The sequence below is a fragment of the Alexandromys fortis genome, unplaced genomic scaffold, assembly GCF_014885135.2.
Source record: "Alexandromys fortis isolate MF-2015 unplaced genomic scaffold, M_Fortis_MF-2015_v1.1 scaffold_146, whole genome shotgun sequence".
NCBI lineage: Eukaryota > Metazoa > Chordata > Mammalia > Rodentia > Cricetidae > Alexandromys > Alexandromys fortis.
The window spans coordinates 3,931,105-3,950,276 of NW_026068042.1; the positions used below are offsets into that span (position 1 = coordinate 3,931,105).

Below are 19,172 nucleotides of genomic sequence, written 5' to 3' on the forward strand. Positions count from 1 at the left end.
AGGCAGGGATGATGAGCAGGTCCAGCAGGTGTTTTTCCAGGATAACTAAACTTGTGTGCACCTTGCATGTGAACACTAATGGTTCTAAATTGTCACCTCCAGTCCTATCCATTGCTCTTCTACCTGCCTTTTCTATCTCCCTTTTTAGGCCCCTAGCCCTGGTACTCTAGTGAGGAGCGGTAGGGCTAGCAATTCCTGTGTTCATAAGTGTTCTGCCACTGGACCTTCAGCTCCACCCCTTCCCCTGCCCACTGAAGCTCTCGTCTTCTCTGTGCACTTCTCAGCCCTCACCCTCCTGTCTCCTCACCCCTGTCTATAAGGCTGAGGCGTTATGTTTAGTGCTCAGTTCTTCCTCCCGGTTCTCCAAGGATGGAGCTGTCCCGCTCTACCCATTAGGCCACCCACCTTCGCCTCCCACTGCAGCATTGACCTATATAGTCTAACGAGGGCGGAAGCTTCAGCAGCCATGCCAGCACCAGGAGGTTAATGCATAGGACTGAGTGGTTGATTGGATGTTTTTGTTGCCGTGGAGATAGGCTGACAAGCCTGGCCATGCTGGTTGACAGTGCTCCTAACACTGTGTTGCAACTTGGTTAATGTTCTACATAAAGGAAGAATAGCCATGTACCCCTTTTTATCAATTGGGTGGTGGGGTAGGGCATCGATCACATTGCTTGCTGCAGACTTCGTCAGGAAACGCAGATAGATATTGTCGTTGACCACAGCTTTCCCCTTCGCCATTATAGAGCAGACCTAATGGCAGCATCTCCCAAACCCAGACAAAACTGATACACTAGTAGGCTTCAAATTTTGGGCAGATAACATCTTTGTAAACTGAGACATATGAAAAGCAAATTTAAATGTGGGCAGGTCACAAAAATGATCTAATCTTCAGCTATTCAAAACCAGGCAATATGGACCAGCATTCAGAATCAGTCTCCAGCAAGACTTTATTTTGGAAGTGGGGCCAACAGAATAATGGCTGGTCTTTGCTTACAGTGCCTAGTTGGCTCGGCATCTGATAAATGGCCGTGATAAGCAGACCACAGACAGACTGAGCCCCCAGGGCTCCTAGTTACAGAGGCTGCCATCTCATTAGCCCCTTTGTGTGCCTGGTATGTGCAACATAAAGGCTTTCCATCCCCTGGACCTGGCATTACCCCCATCCGTGAGTCTTTGCATTTTCTCATGCCTCCAATGCCCTTTGTTTCAAAACCATACAGCCGAGCGGTTGAGTGCGGTTCTCGAGGCCCTGCGTGCAACCCTGTCTGTGGTGCCATTAGTGGTGACTGTTCTGTTTCTTTCTCTCTTTAATGAAAACCAAAACCACCCACAGAGGGAAGCTGCTCACCCACCGGATGTCTCCATCTCCAAAACTGCCTTGTACTCTCGCATCGGGCCCGCCGAGGTGGAAAAACCTCCGGGCCTTCTGTTCCAGCAGCCAGACCTGGACTCTGCACTCCAAGTTGCCAGAGCAGAGGTATGAGACCGGTGGTGTCAAGGGCCATCCACATTCTTGACGCTGGGACAGGGCCTGAGTCTACTATCTGTCAATAGCCGTATTTACCCAGGAAGCTGCTCTTTGGAGACAGACTGTCCTCTAAACACTGCAAGCTGGCTGGGTGGCACACGTGGGTTCTGGTCTGCCTGGTTACCATGCTAACAGGTGCTGTAAACGATACCTCATCATGGTACCCCGTCCCCGTGGTCCTTAGGTAATCTTTATTTCTCCTGCTTGGAGAATTCCCTGGATGGAATCTTGGCTCTATGTGAGATATTTTCATCCTGTGTGTGTATGATGTGTCCTGGATTTGGTCGGAACTGAATGCGCTCATCTGGGCTCTGCCTGTCTTCTTTCCCTGATCTTAGGTTATCTCCAAGGAGAGAGAAGTCTCTGAGTGGAGGGACAAATATGAAGAAAGCAGGCGGGAAGTGATGGAAATGAGGTCAGTGGAGCGAGCGCAACTTCCTGCTGTGACCTCATGATAATTAATGCTGAGGTGTCCCCACCTCCGGCAGGGTCTCCTATAGAAGAATTTCATTCTTTGTTATTATTCAGGGCTCATATTTTCACATGGGAGTTTTCAAGAGATTTTCTTTTAATTATTTAATTTAATTTTATTTTTGAGACTGGGTTTCTCTGTGTAGCCCTGGCTGTCCTGGAACTCACGCTGTAGATCAGGCTGGCCTTGAAGTCACAGAGACCTGCCTACCTCTGCCTCCCAAGTGCTGGGATTAAAGGTGTTCACCGCTGATGCCCAGCTCATTATTCATAATTATGTGTATCTCTGTGTGGTGTTTGTGCCTGTGAATACAGATGCCCTTGGAAGCAGAGGAATCCAAATCCCTCCCCAAAGTTGGCGCATAGCTGAGAACCACCCAATGTGGGTTCTAGAAACTGAACTTGGCTCTTCTGGAGTAACATAAGCTCCTCACTGCTGAGCTGTCTCTTTAGCTTCTACACGTGCTTTTAGAGTAACACTGTACATGAGAGAAAGAATCCCGTCAGATAAATGTGTAGACAGTGAAAGTGTCTCCCCCGATTCCAGTCAGCTTGCGTTCCTGTGTACCTTTCCAGCAGCGAGCAAAGCACACAGGGCAGTGGTTCTCAGCCTTCCTAAAGCTGCAGCCCTTCAATACAGCGCCTCATGTGGTGCTGACCCCAACCGTAAAGTTATTTCATTGCTACTTCATAACTGTAATTTTGCTACTGTTGTGAATCGTAATAAATATCTGATACACGAACCCCAAACGGGTGGTGACCCACAGATTGAGAACCACTAACTTGGATGATCACAGCCTGTTTCCAGGTCATCATCACATCTTCCTGAAACCTCATTCTAGCTCTAGTTCTTCCTAGTACTTCCCACTGCTTCCCAGTTCTTCCCGCTGTTTCCTGTTACTTCCGGTACTTCTTCCCACTCTCCCCCCTGCTTCCCACTTCTACTTTCCTGATAACTAGATTGACCAGGTGAACCCTGTGTCCTCAGAGGACTATTCTTGCGGAGGGCTGCTTATGTTTCCTCACTATTCATCCGGGGAAGTTGCCAGGCATGGTGGCTCACACTTTTAATCCCAGCACTTGGAAGGCAGAGGCAAGCAGATATCTGTGCGTTCAGGGTCAGCCTGATCCATATGCGTTCCAGGCCAGCCAGGGTTATAGTGCAGATCCGTCTCACCAATCCACCTTTCAAAAAAAAATTATTATTATTTTTAATTTAAAAACGCAAGGGAATAACAAGTAGCACCGTATTTACTTTGAGGAGCACACGCACTCCATCGGAAGAGACAATACAGAGAGAATGTTAGGGAACTTCAAGAGGGAACACTAAGAGAAATCAGGAACAGCTTCCTGAAGAGGAAAACATTTGAATTAGACCCTGAGAAACAGATTCTGTGTGGCTGAAATAGAAGAAGGAAGTAGACAACCTGGGCTACACTTAGCCTGAGATCAAGGAAGAGCTTGTCTGTCCATGTTAAGCCACTGTGTCCGTGAGCTGCCTAGAAGGTGGTCAAGCTGGTGGAGGCGGTGAGACCTGGGTGTTGAAGGCTCCAGTCATGAGGTGGAAGGTGGGGCCTTTGTTTCACTTAGAGGGCCGTGGAGATGCTGCAGGGCTTGAGCGGTGTGCTGGATTGAGGGCTGTGAGCCAGGAGAGCAAACCCGATGAGTGAAAGGAAGAGTACAGAGGGTGCGAGCCTTACCTGTGGGGTGGAGATCGGCACCATCCTGTTACCACAGCTCAGCGTGCCTCTGCCTTTCTTCCAGGAAAATCGTGGCTGAATATGAGAAGACCATCGCACAGATGATCGGTGGGTGTCGGGGCCGGGGTGATCAGGCCCAACTGTGGGGAGCGGGGAGGACAGTGGGGGTGGGGATTGGGTGGCGCAAGGCTCAGGGCCAGCTCCTCTAAAAGCAGCTGTACTTGTGACTGTACCCTGAAGATACCCACAAAAATGGGCTTCATGCTACCCAGTGTCTCCGTAGCCCTCAGTTGCCTAGCCGGGGTACTCTACCATGTCAGGGCAGAGTCTCAGTTTGGCCCCTGGGATGGGTGGAAGTTTTGGATTTTGCTTGCAGAAAAGCATAGAATTAAAACCCCTAAACCCTAATTTAGTTTAGATTCAAATGATTAAATATCCATATACTTTAACCAACGGATTTAGGGCTAGAATGGAACCTGTGGCAACTCCCTACCCAATACCCTTCCTCTGTGGCTGGCGAACCCTGTTAGCCAATCCCAGCTCTCCCTGAGATAGGATACCTCCATCAAACACTGCATCCCTGGCAGCCAGAGCTGACAGATGCTTAGGTCTGCAAAGAAAGAAAGACCCCCATTAGCAAGTGACACACAATGACTGAGTTTGCTTTCTTTCTCCTTCCCTCCCTTCCTTCCTCTTTCCTTCCTTCCTCCCCCCTTCCTCCTTTCCTTCCTCCCCTTCCCCCCCCCTTCCCTTTCTTCCATCCTTCTTCCCATCCTCTCTATAATGAATGTCTTGGAGACAATCCAAAGTCCAGTTTTTTTATAGTAATAGTCTTGGGGAACTGGTGTTCATGCTGATTTATGTCTAGCTATCTATTTGCTTAGATTTGTGATAATCCATTTTTAAAAACAATTTTACCCACCTAAGGATTTGTGGGGTAAACACGCAAGTCACTGTCAACCCAGTCCTCATGCTGGACATGCACGGACAGGTCCCCTAGGAGAACCCCTAGCAAATGTTTGGCTTTTTGAGTTCCTTCTGTAACTTATTTCAAAATAAACAGCACAGTCGTCCTTGAAGTAGCAGGAAGGCCAGTGGCTGAGTGGCTCCGCTCTCAGGAGTGCAGCTGTGGCTCACATTAGTGAAGACTTCACTTAGAGCCCCGAGGCTCATGCAGCCCTGTCGATGTGGGTGCCTTACATCAGAACATGTGGGTGTGTTATATCAGAAGGAAATGTGTGAGCACATGGATGAGATAAACTCTGGGGTCTGCAAGTGCTGGCAAAAGCGTAGGAGAGGAAGCCTGTTTATCTCTCAGCGCTGAAAGGGTTATCAGACCCTTGGGGCGCGAGTGTCCTTGAGATGCAGGTGTGGTGTTGAGGGGGCAGGTGCAAGCTTTGGCTCCTGAGGGAATGCTGCCACCGCCAGCTTGTTGCACACAGCTGGGGACTTGGAGAGAAGCAGGAGTCCACCCTGGAGGACTCCAAGCATAAAGGGCTTCTCTGGCTGACCTCAGGGCAGTCTGCCATTGTGGTAATAGAGAGGTGACTAGATGCCAGTGCCTGCTTCTTGGATAAACTGCAGCTGTCAGAACATTTCTGCCTTCGACAATCGGAGAAGTGGGTATCAGGGGCATGGTGTATTTCCTATTTAGACTCTAGAACATTTTTCTTAAGAGAACCCCCAGAAGGGCTCAAGGAGACTGCTGTCAACATCCCCAGCTTGGGAGCATCTTCACTTGGAGAACAGCCCTACTGTTTGTAGTCACTAGCCCTACTCGCCAGCCTCTTCCTCATTCACTTTCCAAAGCTTTTCTAGTCAAGAAAAATTGTATGTCAGTTGCTATGGAGGATCACTGGGTGAGACCACTAGATATTTCTGGGTCCACACAGACAGCCTGCGATATGACTGGATAGGAGAGTGGACCTGCTTGCCATCTAGGAAAGCAAATGTCTTCACTTAAAGAAATACCCCCGGGTCTCGTCTGGATCCCGCATTTCCATCCCGTTTTCATTCCATCTGCCTAGCAAGGAGAACCCGGGCCTGAGAGCTCGGCAGTGTAGGGCCAGAGTGAATGTGGAAGTGTTCCGAAGTAGACCGTGGTTCCTCTGAGCCATGCTAAGCCCTCCCTCCTCATCCCGCCTCACCAGCTCCTCTGAAGAAAGTGTGCCTTGTTAAAAACTCAGTACTGGTGCCTTGGAACTTAGGACCGAAAGGAACCCCTGTGCTTTCTGCATTCCAGATTGTTGCGATTTTTTTTTGTTTCTGCTTTCCTAACAACTGCCCTGATTATCTGTTTTGCTTCCATTTTCTGTTGCTTCTTCCCCTTTGCTTGCAAAACAAGCAGGCAAGCCCGGTAAGTAAATGCTCCCCACCCCTACCCCGTCTGACCCCTACCCACCGGCGACCCTTTGTGTTTCGTTTTTCTGGTTTGGTTATTTTTGCTTTGTGTACTCGCTGCATCCCCCATCCGATCTACTAGGGATTTGCCTGCAAGGTTGTGAGTGCAGTGTGCCTTGGGCTGACCCTGATTTCCTGACTTTAAGAGCCTACCTTCATTGGTCACGCAGAAGATTTGTGCTGCGTTGCCATTGCCTGGCTCTCCTGGGAACTGGGCAATTCTATTTTTAAAAGTGACAGAACGAAAGCTGAGGTTAGGCGACATCTTAGATGCAGGAAATCGGATGGACTCTGATAAATGGCTCCTTCCAGCCCATCTGGTGAAATGTATCCGTGACCACAGATCAGCTCAGAATGGACATTGTTCGCCATGCTGGGAATAAAGGAAAAGCTAGTGGCACTCGCAAATGCTCTCTTTTAGGAGTGTGGATGTAGCAAGTAGATTACTAGCGTTAGAAAGTTCTCTATTTAAAAGGCAGTGCTTCCCAGGTCATTGTGACATACTGTCCCACTGAGTCGGGGGTGATGTTTCTAGGGACAGGGATATGCTATTGATAACAGGTCACTGATTCCAGACAATTCCTGGGTGCCAAGATCTTTGTATTCATTCTCTTTTTTTTAGTCTCCCCAAATGCTATGCCATCTCCTGGTTCTGGCTAGGAGACTCAGTGAGTTTGAAAACCCCACCCAAGGTCACACAGCAAAGAAGTATTAGAGTTGGGGTTCAAATCTGGTCTGTTAGATTCCAAAGCCAATTCCCTTGGTAGCTTCTGGCTGCTGCTGCGAATATTAAGAACCCTGGGATGACTGGGGTGGGCTGGAGGAACGATAGGCATCTCCTAGGCCAGTGGTTTTCCAGGCAGGGCCCTGGGCCAGCTACATCTGAGTCTCTTGTTACTTGTGCAGACTCCAGGCCCTGCGCTGACCTGCTGGCTCCAAAAGCAGGATGGACGCATCTGTTTGAATAGTCCTCCTGCTGGTGTGAATGCATGCTCACATCTGACAGCCGCCTTGATTTGTAAGCAAGGCTTGGGAACCACAGAATAGCAGAGCTTTTCAACATGTTTCTGTCAGGCTTGGAGCTAAAATTCAGCCCGTGACCCTACCAATACACACAGCAGTGCTATGCCAAACTTAAGACACAGAAAGATGCTGGCCTATCAGAAACGGAAGGGCAAATAGCTCAAATCCGCACTTGCTGGTCCTGGTGGGACCTGTCCGGGTCCATCGTTGCAGGAGGTTCAGGTGGAATTTAGTCATTGTTTATGCTTTTGTCTTTGGATCTGAACCTGGGCTATGCTGTGTCTCGGCGAACCGACACTGTTGTCCAAACCCTCTTTTCGCCTGCTGTAAAATGGGGACAAGGAAACCTTGTACAGGTCACTGTGAGGCTAGCCTTGTTTGTGCCCCACGTGGATCATGTGGTAGCATCACTTGTATGGAGGGGTTTTGTGTGCTCAGAGCAGTGACCCCAACAGACCCACTGTCAGCGCCTGAGGAGAGTGGCCAGGTTACTTTCGGGGGCTGTGTTCCTTTGTCATTGCTTCTCCCAGACACCTGGCAGGCAGGCTCAACTGAAGGGAAGATTTTGATGTTTGCCTAACAGTTTCCGAACAATCCATCCAATGTGGTGGTGAGGGCATGCAGTTCATATTTTGGCAGACAGGAAGAAGAGAAAAGAGATACGGGGAGCAGCAAGGGCATGACCAGTCCCTAGGATTTAGCCTCAGTGACCTACTTCCTCCAGCCTTGCCCCCACCTCCTACTTTCTGCCACATCATGAATGCAAATACATCATGAATGCATTTGCAAGGTCACGGTCCTCATGATCCAAGTGCCCTTCAGATTCATTCACAAGCACATCCAGCTGTGCTCATCTGCGCATTTCTCAGTCTGACCAACCTGCCAAAATTACCATCGTAAGAGGCAGCCGGAAGCCTTGTGTCCCAAGCCTGCAGTGGGGAAAGTTGGAGTATAACAGAACCAGAACCCACAAGGGGCCCAAGCACACATGCAGACACAGGCATGTCTTTTCACGTGACAGATGGACAGGAAGTGGTGAGAAATCCGAGACCAGTGAATGGGGAACCCTTGGGAGTTTCCCAGGGCTCCTGCGCTCTGGGGCAGGAGCTGGCTGAGGTAGTAGGGCTGTCAGGGCCGGAGTAGGCATGTGGAGTGCAGCCTAGGTTTTAGTCTCGATCCAAGAGGAGGTTTTTACAGGCAGATTCTGAGCAGAGGGAGATAGCATCACCTGCAGTTGGTGCTGGCAGCTGCCGCTGCTGTACAACCAGCTCTCAGCCAGTCCTGGGCAGTAGGTAGCACCCTCCCAGGTGACCTGGGAGTGACAAAGAACTGCTGGGCTTTCTGTTTTCTCCTGGGAGCTCTTGGTGCTGTGGATGGAGGCTAGGGGGTATCATAAAGTCAGCTGTCACCAGGAAAGTGAGGTGTGCCTTGCCTACTCTGTCTGCACCCAGGCTAAAGGCTGGTGCACAGGTTGGAAGTCGCATTAATGTCAGAGACGGTTTGTCCCATAGTGTAGAGACATCTGACGTCATTGTGGGGTGGCTGAGGGCCAGAGGGATGGGAGGGAACAGAGCTGTTGCTCAGGCTGGTACCAGTAATTGAACTGGACTCAAGTGGAACTGCTCTGCCTTGCTGAGAAATGAACTTTGCAGATACTGCTTTGGTTTGCCGAGAGTCCAGGCCTTGATACCATTTAGGGAGAGTTACCCCTAGGGTCCACCACAGCCCCTTCAATCATCTTCCCAGAAATACAGTAGTAATGTGTTCTGACTCAGTGTGGATCGGCTTAGTGGAGGAAAAGTAGACTCGCAGGGTCTCCATTGTAGATGTGCAAGAGGCCACACTGAGCAGGTTAAAGATTGACTTTGACCTACCCCACACGATGTACCACAGCCCCAAGTCTTTGTTATCAGGTCTGTGAGTTTTGTCCCATTGGAACCCTCTGGGAGGGAGGGCTCCTTCCAAGGAAACACTTGCATTGCGCTCGAGTAGACATAGTTTGCACTGTCTGACTTCTGTCTCTCCTGCCAGAGGATGAACAGAGAGAGAAATCGGTCTCCCACCAAACTGTGCAGCAGCTGGTCCTCGAGAAGGAGCAAGCCCTGGCTGACCTGAACTCTGTGGAAAAGTCTCTGGCTGACCTCTTCAGGAGATACGAGAAGATGAAGGAAGTCCTGGAAGGCTTCCGCAAGGTATGTCTGCCGAGCCAGGCAGAGTCAGGGTGGGGGTGGGGAAGCAACAACGGTTGAGGGTGCGAGGGGGGCGGCAGGAGGGGTGAGAATCCAGGAAGCCCATCCTGAGCCAGGATGTGAACAGGACCTCTGCGGCCGTTTAAGGAGTCAGATTTGACTGTTGGGGATGCTCTGGTGTGCCCCTCAGTGTTTCTTCTTGTGGCCCTGCCAATACCAGAATGAAGAGGTGCTGAAGAAATGCGCACAGGAGTATCTGTCCCGAGTGAAGAAAGAAGAGCAGAGGTACCAGGCCCTGAAGGTGCACGCGGAGGAGAAGCTGGACAGGTAACTCACTATTCACGTAGGCCAGGCGCTCCAGCGGCACTCTGACATTGGCTGGCAAAGGGGTGGCTAATCTTTATGACTTGGGCTAAGCACTCATTCAACCACTGCCCGCTGAGATAAGCGAAGGATTCTGTTGTAATGTCGGGGGCACCCAAAGCCCTTACACATCATGACAAGGGTGAGATTCTTAGTGGGCCTATGTTCAGGCTCTATTTAGTGGGGCTGGACTCAGACCTAGGTCTCTATTAGGACGTGGGAGGAGGGAGGGGTCCATGAAAAAAATCACCTACGGTGCTCCTTGTTCTAACAGGGCCAATGCAGAGATTGCCCAGGTTCGAGGCAAAGCCCAGCAAGAACAAGCAGCCTACCAGGCCAGCCTGCGGAAGGAGCAGCTGCGAGTGGACGCGCTAGAAAGGACGCTGGAGCAGAAGGTAAGAGGGTCGGGGTCAGGTACCCATTGCTGTGAGTCTACTCGCTGGCTCTTGCCAGTCTATCTGGTAATGAAGGCTGGGAAGTTGGGAGCAGGGCTCCAAAGCAAAGCCAGAGCAGCTTCCATGTAAACTCATGCCTATGACCATACCTGTATTAGGTCCAGTTTTTTTTCCTTTCTGGGATGGCAGCCCATATGGTGTTTTTCCACGTCTCATTCTTCCACGGCATTGTGAAGTATTTGTCAAACACTATCGGCAAGCCAGGCATTGCCCTTGAACCTCTTCAACTATCATTCTTCCCAGGGTGTAGGTGAGGAGCCCACCAGTCCCCTGACAGGATGGGCAGCAGCGGGACCAGGCATGTTCAGATGTCCTCTGGTTGTGTGATCAGTGGGTGGACCTCCTGAGGCCACTGTGCCTAGGTTTCCTGATTTCCAGTGTGGTGCTTAGCCTACTGGATGAGTTTCCCCAGATATCCTGGTGAAGACCTCTGCCATCCCAGAAACATTCCAGTTCCATGTGGTCCAAAGGGGGCAGGGTGTCTAGGTGAATTTCAGTAACCTTTGCCCTGGTAGGTACTGGCTCTATCCTGCTAGGTGCTATCAGAGAGAGCCTGGTGATGAAGCAGGCCAGCTGCTCGCACATTCCCACCAGCCGTACGACCTTGGCGAGCCTCGCTCTCCATCTCATTTCCTTGGTCCCCTTTAGTCCTGAGAATACTTTAGATGAGAGAATTTCCCTGATGTCAAGTGTGATACTAACCCTACCCCCACTTAAAGAAAGAGAAAGAGAACACACTTGTGAAATCCTATTTAGCCCCATCTTCTGAGGATGCAGAGTACTACTGGCCGTCAACCACAGGAATTATGTTTTAGAAAGAAAATGCTAGACCAGTGCTGTATGCCAGCTCCTGCAGCCGCCTAGGACTTCTGGGCTCTGCTGGTTGTCCACAGCAGTCACCATAAAGACAGGACACAGCTGCAAACCCACGCATTTGTTCACTCTTTGACAATCCCCGAGCATCATTGTGGGGTTACCCATGAGTCTTTGTATGTTTTTACAGAAGCGGAATGTTCCTTTAAAATAAAGACCGCATTCCCCAGTCAGTCTGTGTGTCCGGGAAGTTATCAGTGTTCCCACCGTATAGAATCCATTTGAGATGCTTTTAGATCGCCACATTGTGTTAGTTCCTGAGGCAGGAGCCAGGGTGGATGTCTCCAAGGCCCGTGGCCTGATCAGAACTGCAAACGAAAGTGGTGGTGCTGTGTTTTCTGGTAGATTGAAATACACAGATGCAAACAAGGGAATGGCATGGTTTTGGATAACAGCAAAGACAAGATATATCTGCAAACGTAATTTCATTCTGAACTAAGTTCCTGGAGGAAGGTGTTAATCATGGTGTTTGCACCTAAAGGGCAGCAGATACATGTAACAAACAAGGCTTATAGATACATGTAACAAGAGTCTCAAAAACATTCACCAGGGCAGGTGGGGGTGAAGATGCTGGGCCCCATGATGGGGCAGTTTGCCCCAGGGGTGGCTGAAGATGCTGGGTTTCACCTCATCTCTGTGAATCTCCAGGGCTTCTGTTGTGAACTGCTGCCTTTTAAGTCTAATGGACATGACAACAAAGCTGTATAGCTGCAAACACAACTTGAATCAGTGTTCCAGGCTGGCCACATCTGTTTCTGTTTGACTGGCTGTGTAATCTCTTATGCACAGCACTTAACCTCTCTGAAGCTCAGTTTCCTCTCTGAAAAATGGCATGACAATGTCTTCCTTTGAAGGGCCAGTGTGAGAACTGAGGGGTGCCATGGTATCTGGGATGGTTTTAGCTTGGTGATTGGCATGTGATATTCACAAGATGAAGATAGGCATTCGTGACCATCAGGGTGGAGGTAGTGGCCAGGGCTTTCAGCACTTGTGTGGGCTGAGGCCTAAGGTTTACTTTTTAGGCAGGAGGTGGGCCATGGCCTGGCTGCTGGAAGACAGGGCTTCCTCCCTCCCCTTACCCCCCCTCCCAGCAGCTCAGGTTTCTCCCCTGCATGGGCACAGACTGTGGTGTGGAATGCTGGGAGTCCTAACCCAGGGACAGCCATGAACTGAGCTGGGACAGTGCTGCAGGAGGTTCTAAGAAATGGGCTGGTGGAGGCCAGCCTTCCTGAGCTTCTCAAAAGAAAACTAGCTGCATTAGATGCAGGTTTTCCGTCCTCAGGGAGGGCCACTGGGCACTTGTACATGAGCAAAGACAGCCTTGGGCTGCTGGTAGCTCAAGCCTTCATGGAGAGCCATATCTGCGGGCTGTCTCCCAGCTGGATCCCCTTCCTACAGGACAGGAACTGCTGCCCTGATATCTGTGCCCATGTGTGTAGCTGCCTTTGATTGAGCTTCAAGGACGGGCCAAGGGTGGCTTCTGCAGGGAAGAAGTTGCCTTCCTCTGCCTTGACTCCTCCGGGACACCTGTACCACCACACCACCTACTTACTGGGCATCTTTTAAGTAACACTAGCGTTCTTCTAAGTGGGTCTTTGTCAGGAAAGCAGTGAACCAATGCCAGTTCTTTCTCACCCCAGACCTCAGCCACCCTCCGCTGTGGTCTACTCACCGAGTCTTTCCATTTACACAACTCCACACTTTTTTTTTACCTCCTTTCATTCTCACCTACGTATTAAAGATAAGGAAGCCAGGGTTCAGGATGGCTGTGCAACTTGCCCAAGCTCCCCAGCTACATCATAGCTAGGATGTAAACTCTGTCCGCTTCCAGTTATTTCCTCTGATTACTTTAGGTAGCCTTAGGGGAGACCGAAAGACTGGGTAGGTGCTGTCCCCCACGAGGAGACCAGTGTTGCCTCTGATTGACTGGTAATAGTTGTTGTTGGGGCAGGGTCTCAGTGTGACCTTGGTGACCTGGGACTCACTATGTAGGTCAGGCTGCCCTCAGATTCATCAAGATCCTCTTGCCTCTGCTTGGCGAGTGCTGGGAGTAAAGGCATGCCCCGCCCTTGTAGCTAAATGTTTTTCTTTGTCTCACCTGGTCCTGCCTAGTCCTGCGGGACTGGTTTCTCTCCAGCCCATCAGTCCCCACAGCCACTTATGAAATAATCAGAGGCTAATATTAAATATAATTGCTTTGCCAATGGTTCAGGCTTATTACTGGCTAGCTCTTTCTTTTCTACTAATCTGTGTATCGCCATGTGGCCACGGTGTTACCTCTGTTCTAGCATCTTTCTCCTTAGCTGCTGCTGGCATCTCTCTTCTTGGATCTCGCTTTCCTCTTGGCCCCCACCCTTCTTCCCCTCTATATCTGTTTGGATTTCCTGCCTAGCTATATTCTTTCTTGCCATAGGTCAAAGCAGCATTAATTATCAACCAGTGAGAACAATGTATTACAGAAGGACATCTGCACCACCACTCCTGGCCTTCTCTTTTTTCTTTTCTTTTTGGTGTATATATGTACTTTCTTTTTGTTGCTTATATGTACTTTGTATTAGGTAACCAGTTAAGGGAGCTTATCCCTGGGAGAAGCTAATTCTTTTTCCAGCAGTTGTGAGTTGCCTGTAGATGTTTGTCGAGGGGTGGGCCCCTTGAGACTTCCCTTTCATGTTAAAATGTCTGATATTATCATTGTATGAGTCTTATTGGCCACATGGTTGGGGTATCATGGGTGTAGCTCCCTTGTCATTTTTAGGAGACATAGTCATGCAACATGACTCTTGGGATCTTCCCACCCTCTCTTCTGTGATGTTCCCTGAGCATTAGGCGGCAGGAGTTGTATTATAGAAATATCCTTGAGGCTGGACTTCTCACGATCCACTGGTCTCTGCATGATGACCAGTTGCGGTTTTCTGCAATGGTCTCCCCTTACCACAAAGAGAAGCTTCTTTGGGTGAGAACTACATTTCCCATTCTAAGGCTAAGTTTTAGAAGGCACTTAGGAATTATGATGATTTAATCCAGCGGTGATAGTAGGGTCTCTCTCAGCTCCATGACCTCACTGGCCCTGGGCAGTTGGCTAGGTTTCCAGTACCAGGCATGATGTCACTCCTATTGAGGAGACCTTAGTCCATTTAGAGAGCTGTTGGTTACTATCAAGACGAGTGCCACCACTGCAGCCCAAGGGACATCTTGCTCAACTGATCATTGTGATTCATAGGTGTCATAGCCAGAAAGAATTAGAAAGAACTATTGATTACCCACCTCCCTTGGTGGCTTACGCAGCACTCTCTGGTGCTAGGGAAACCAGACCAGCAGCAAGGAGGCTCTCAGGTTAGATCACCTCGAATCTCACGAGACCTGTGTCTGAAGCGAGTGGTGTCTTCACCTTCAACTCTGAGGGACCTCTGAATCCTGCTGTTCCCCTCTCCAGGCCCCCTCAACCACGATCCCTTTTTACTTTCCTGGTTTCTGTAGCGACTCTGTCCACCTTTCCTTTTGAGACAGGGTTGATCACTGGCCTAGGGGATCCTCCTCTGTCTGCCTCTTGTGTGCTGGGTTTATGGGTGTGCACTGCCATACCTGGCTTGCTTTAAAAAAAAAAAAATGGGTCCCGGGGTTTGAATTCAGACCCTTCAGCTTAGAACACAAGCACTTTGACAGCTGAGTCACCGCCTCAGCCCCGTGACTGGCTTGGTAGCCTGGGACTCACTATGTAGATCCGGCTGGTCTCAAACTCAAACTCACAGAGATCCGCTTGCGTCTGTTAACACGTGCTGGGATTAAAGGTGTGCGCCATCACACCTGGTTGTCTTTCTGGTATGCATATGTCCATTTCTGTTGCTTGTGCATGTATTATTTTAGAACCCCTCTCTCGTCTTTCATTTTCAGAACAAAGAGATAGAAGAACTCACCAAGATTTGTGACGAACTGATTGCCAAAATGGGGAAAAGCTAACTTGGAACCAAGCGCTTGGACTTGGCCGTTGCGTGCAATACGACCGTCGGCACACTGTCGCCCTTCCGATTCCGTGGACAGGCTCTCTTCTCACTTTATATGCACTACTGTGTTCCTTTTCTAAGTAAGGTTGGTTTGACCGTATGCAGTGCCGAGACCTACCAGGATTCCTTGCTATCTGTTTGCATTTTCTAGTATAATTCATAGCAAGTTGACCTCAGAGTTCCTGTATCAGGGAGAGTGTCAGATTCTCTTATAAAAAAGACAAATTGCTGACCTTGGCCTTGTCCTTTGGTGAGCAGCATCTGATGTGACATGAACATATGCAGCCTGCATAGGACTCTTGCCTTAAAGAGTGTACAATTGATCCACATTTACTGGTTGGTTTGTTTTTTGTTTTTTAAAAAAAATGCATGTTTCAAATAAAATTCTCTATTGTAAATAAATTTTTTTCTTTGAATCTTAGTAGCGAGTGTGGCTGTGAATTATTTTCTGGGAGTGGCTGAGTCCTTTCTTGCCTCCATTTAGGTTTAGTCTCTGCCTCTGTCTGGGCCCCCTTCCTTTCTCCGCTGATTTAAATAGCGTTTCCTTCATTATCATGTCTGGGTTTGTAAGAGGAAGCAAATGAGAAATATTGACTTGGGCTTGAATAATTAAGTGGATTTATTGGATTAGCTTAGATTTCATTTTTACAAAGCCTCAGCCATTAGGCAAAATCTGTTTCCTTTTATTATTGTGTGAAGGAAGTTGAAAGCTGCCAGACTTTCTTCCCCGCCCCTTGGTGCATGACCAACCCTGAAATATGACCCACTCCTCTACATGGGGGTAGAGACATCTGGTGGGAGGCAGGTAATTCGCCACTTAGCAACCCGACTAGTCGCAGCCAGGTTCCCGGATGCCCCGAACTGGACCTGTGACCTACAAGGAGACCTATGGTAAAGGATGAGATGGGGAGATTCGGAGGAGGTGGAAAGGAGTTGGTTTTCTGGGCTGCTACAAATTCCTACAAACAGCAGCTGAGAACTACAGAAGTTCCAAGTCAAGATGAGGTCTGGGCACGCAAGGAGGACCCATTCCGTCCTTTCCCCAGCTTGCCGTATCCTTGGCAACACTCCAACCCCTCAGTTCACACCACCTTCTTGACCTTTTGTGTTTCTATGTCTCAAACACTCCCTTGTAGTAAGTGTTCTCACTCTAGGCCTTTTTCTTATTTTGAGACAAGGTTGCTCAAACTGGCCTTGGATGCATTCTGCAGTCCAGACAGCTCTTGAATTTACAGTTCTGCTGCTTGAGCCTCAGACTTAGCTGGGCTTACAGGTCTGTGCCTCCATATCTAGTCCTCTCTAAGGATACCATGATTAGACTTAGAGCAATCCAGGGTGATCTCATCTTGAGATCCACAGTTCCATCCGCAAAAGCCATATCTGTGGATAGCAGTATTCTCGGAGCGGGGACTAGGGAGTGTGCATGGATTTAATTTTCTTTATTACGCCATGTATTGGTGTGTGGGTGAGGCCAGAGGACATCTTTGGGTACTCACTGTGTCACATGTGGAGGCTTAGGGATGTCCTGCAGGTATCAGTTCTCTCCTTTCACCATGGGGGTCCCAGGGGTCAGATGCAGGTAGGTTGTTGGGACTGACCGTGAGAGCCGGTACCCACTGGGACATGTGCACCAGCAGAATGTGTGGTGTGAGTGAGTGTAAAAGACAGACCCGAGCGCCTGTGTCTCGGCTTAACTGTCCCCCTTCTCCCTCAGGCACAGTAGCTATGAGTCACTCATTGTAGAGGTCCCCAATGCTGTCAGAGTGTCTGGGAGAGAAGATGGAGTAGAAGTCCCCACTGTGACTTTACAAGGTAGATGAAACTCGGCCCCCCAGGCAGCACAAGGAGAGGGAGACAGACTCACTCGTGGTGGGCCGCGGGCCTGGTGGCAATGGACCAACCACATCTTTGGGGCCCTCTGAGTTTTTATTCCATTTCCTCTGTATGTGGGCTTCATTGTCAGAGCTCTGGCCCCACTGAGCGGGGACAGGAAACTGCCTCGATCCCCCTGCCTGGCCCTGCCAGGGAGGACCCAGAGTGTTCGCTTGCTCTGGTTATATATATCTGTTCCTTTCTAGGATCCTCACCTCTCCTGCTTTCTCTTTTATTTGCACCATTTAAGAAAATATTTTCATCTAAAAAGATGTTTAATACAGGCAAGGAAAGCATCCTCATCCCCAAACCCAGAAACTACACATGTTGTGAATTTTTTCTTTCTTGGCATATGAAATATATACCTAGTTTTTTTTTTTTTCACTGTGCTACTTTTAAGATACTTCTTCATCTGTTTATGTGTTTATCCATTATCCACACAGCCTCAGGGGTCTATGTTCCAGCTTATTAACTTTTTTCCATGTAATACTGTAATGTGACTCTCATGTAAACTCTTTTTTTTCTTAGTAAAATAATTTTGAAACAATTATATAGATCTATGCTGTTCTAGACAGCTTGGCATTAAATAATATAGATAGTATAATATGTGTAATAATATAATAATTATATATAATGCCAAGCTGTCTAGAACAGTGGCTCTCAAGCTTACTAATGCTGTGACCCTTTAATACAGTTTCTCACATTGTGGTGACCCCAACCATTATTTCCATTCACCATATGGTGAATCATAATATAAATATCTGTGTTTTCCGACGGTCTTAGGCCACCCCTGGGAAGGGGTTGTGACCCCCAGGTTGAGAACCACTGGTCTAGAATGTCACCGGAACAGTGGCCTCCTTTGGTGTGGATGATGACACGGTACTGTTCAAGTCACAGAATGATTCTTCCATAGGAGCTTCATCAGAGATGACTGACAATGTTGCTGTGTGTGGACAGGAGCCTGCTGGAAACTTTGTGGGGTTTATGGCCCTACGCTGGACAGCCAGGTCAGTAGCTGTATCAGGACAGAGCGTGGATGTGTTTTGAATGAAAAACGCCCCCCATAGGCTCAGGCATCTGAATACTTGGTCTCCAGCTGGTGGCGCTGCTTGGTGAGGTTATGGAAGATGCAGTCTTGCTGGAGGAAGTTCATCCTGGGAATGAGCTTCAGGAAAACCTTAGCCCACTTCAGTTTCACTCTCTGCCCTGTGCTTGTGGCTTCTAGATGTGTTCGCCCAGCTCCCTGTGCCTGCTGCTTGTATCTGTGTCCCCCACCATGATGGATGCTCATCCACCTGGGATGGTAAGCCAGGATAAACTCTTAAGTTCACCTTGGTCATGGTGTTTCATCGCAGCAAAAGAAAAGCTACTGATTCGTGTGTTCCTGACAGCCTCACTTTTGTTTTCTCCCAAAGGGATACATTATATATATGCAAAGAGAATCCGTATTTTACAGTTAAGAAAAGCATGTCACCAAAATCAGCTTCCTCTTCTGCCTGTTCATCTTCCTGGTTCTTTCCTCTTCTCGGCTGGGCAAGTCTCCATTGCACCAGGTTTCTCTGTAGCTTGTGGGCAGTGTCTCCTTCTCTTGTTTTCATTTATCTCCATCCTTTTCCTAGGGTTGTTTGTCACCTAAATAGGGTTGGAACATCTCTTCTGGGGCCCTTGGAACATCAATAACAGACCATGATTTCCTTTGCTTTGGAGTGATACCTCGAACAAAAAACAGGTTAATTCTTGAGCTTGCCTTTGCTTCCCCTGTAGATGGGAGCTATGTGTTCATTTTTCCAGAGGGGCTTTTTTCTTTTCTTTTTTTTTTTTTGCTTTGCTGCAACATCTTATTTTGGACACAGGGTGTGGCTAACATCCCACTTGCTGCATAGATTAACATGACCTTGAACTCCTTGACCTTAACCTCTTGAGTGCTGGGGTCATAGGTACGTGGCATTGTGCCTTGCCCAGCTTCCTATGTCTTTGTATTTTTTTTACAATGATTTTTTAAAAATATTTTTATGGTTTATTTAACTTTATTTTATGTGCATTGGTGTGAAGGTGTCAGATCCCCTGCAACTGGATCTTCAGACAATTATGAGCTGCCATGTGGGGGTGCTGGGAATGAACCCCGGTCCTCTGGAAGAGCAATCAGTGCTCTTAACCACTGAGCCATTTCTCCAGCCCCGTCTTTGTATTTTATTTCCTCTTCCTTTTAGTAGACCTGCTCTACTTTTGAGCCCTGCTTTGAAACTCTGGGAGCTGATGGAGGCCACTTGTGTGATTCTGTGTTCTTTCAGACA

The 19,172-nt window shown here is 48.8% G+C and overlaps 1 protein-coding gene across 1 annotated transcript in view; it reads left to right on the forward strand.

Moving 5' to 3' along the window:
* The window catches only part of Tacc2 (transforming acidic coiled-coil containing protein 2), a 179,699-nt gene extending 164,272 nt beyond the window's left edge, over window positions 1-15,427 (forward strand). The window contains 7 exon segments of the mRNA XM_050165932.1: window positions 1,337-1,480; window positions 1,870-1,946; window positions 3,767-3,810; window positions 9,157-9,317; window positions 9,535-9,641; window positions 9,952-10,072; window positions 14,897-15,427. Of these exon segments, the coding sequence (XP_050021889.1) occupies window positions 1,337-1,480; window positions 1,870-1,946; window positions 3,767-3,810; window positions 9,157-9,317; window positions 9,535-9,641; window positions 9,952-10,072; window positions 14,897-14,962 (720 nt within the window). The 3' untranslated portion in view covers window positions 14,963-15,427.
* Window positions 15,428-19,172: the final 3,745 nt, after the last annotated feature.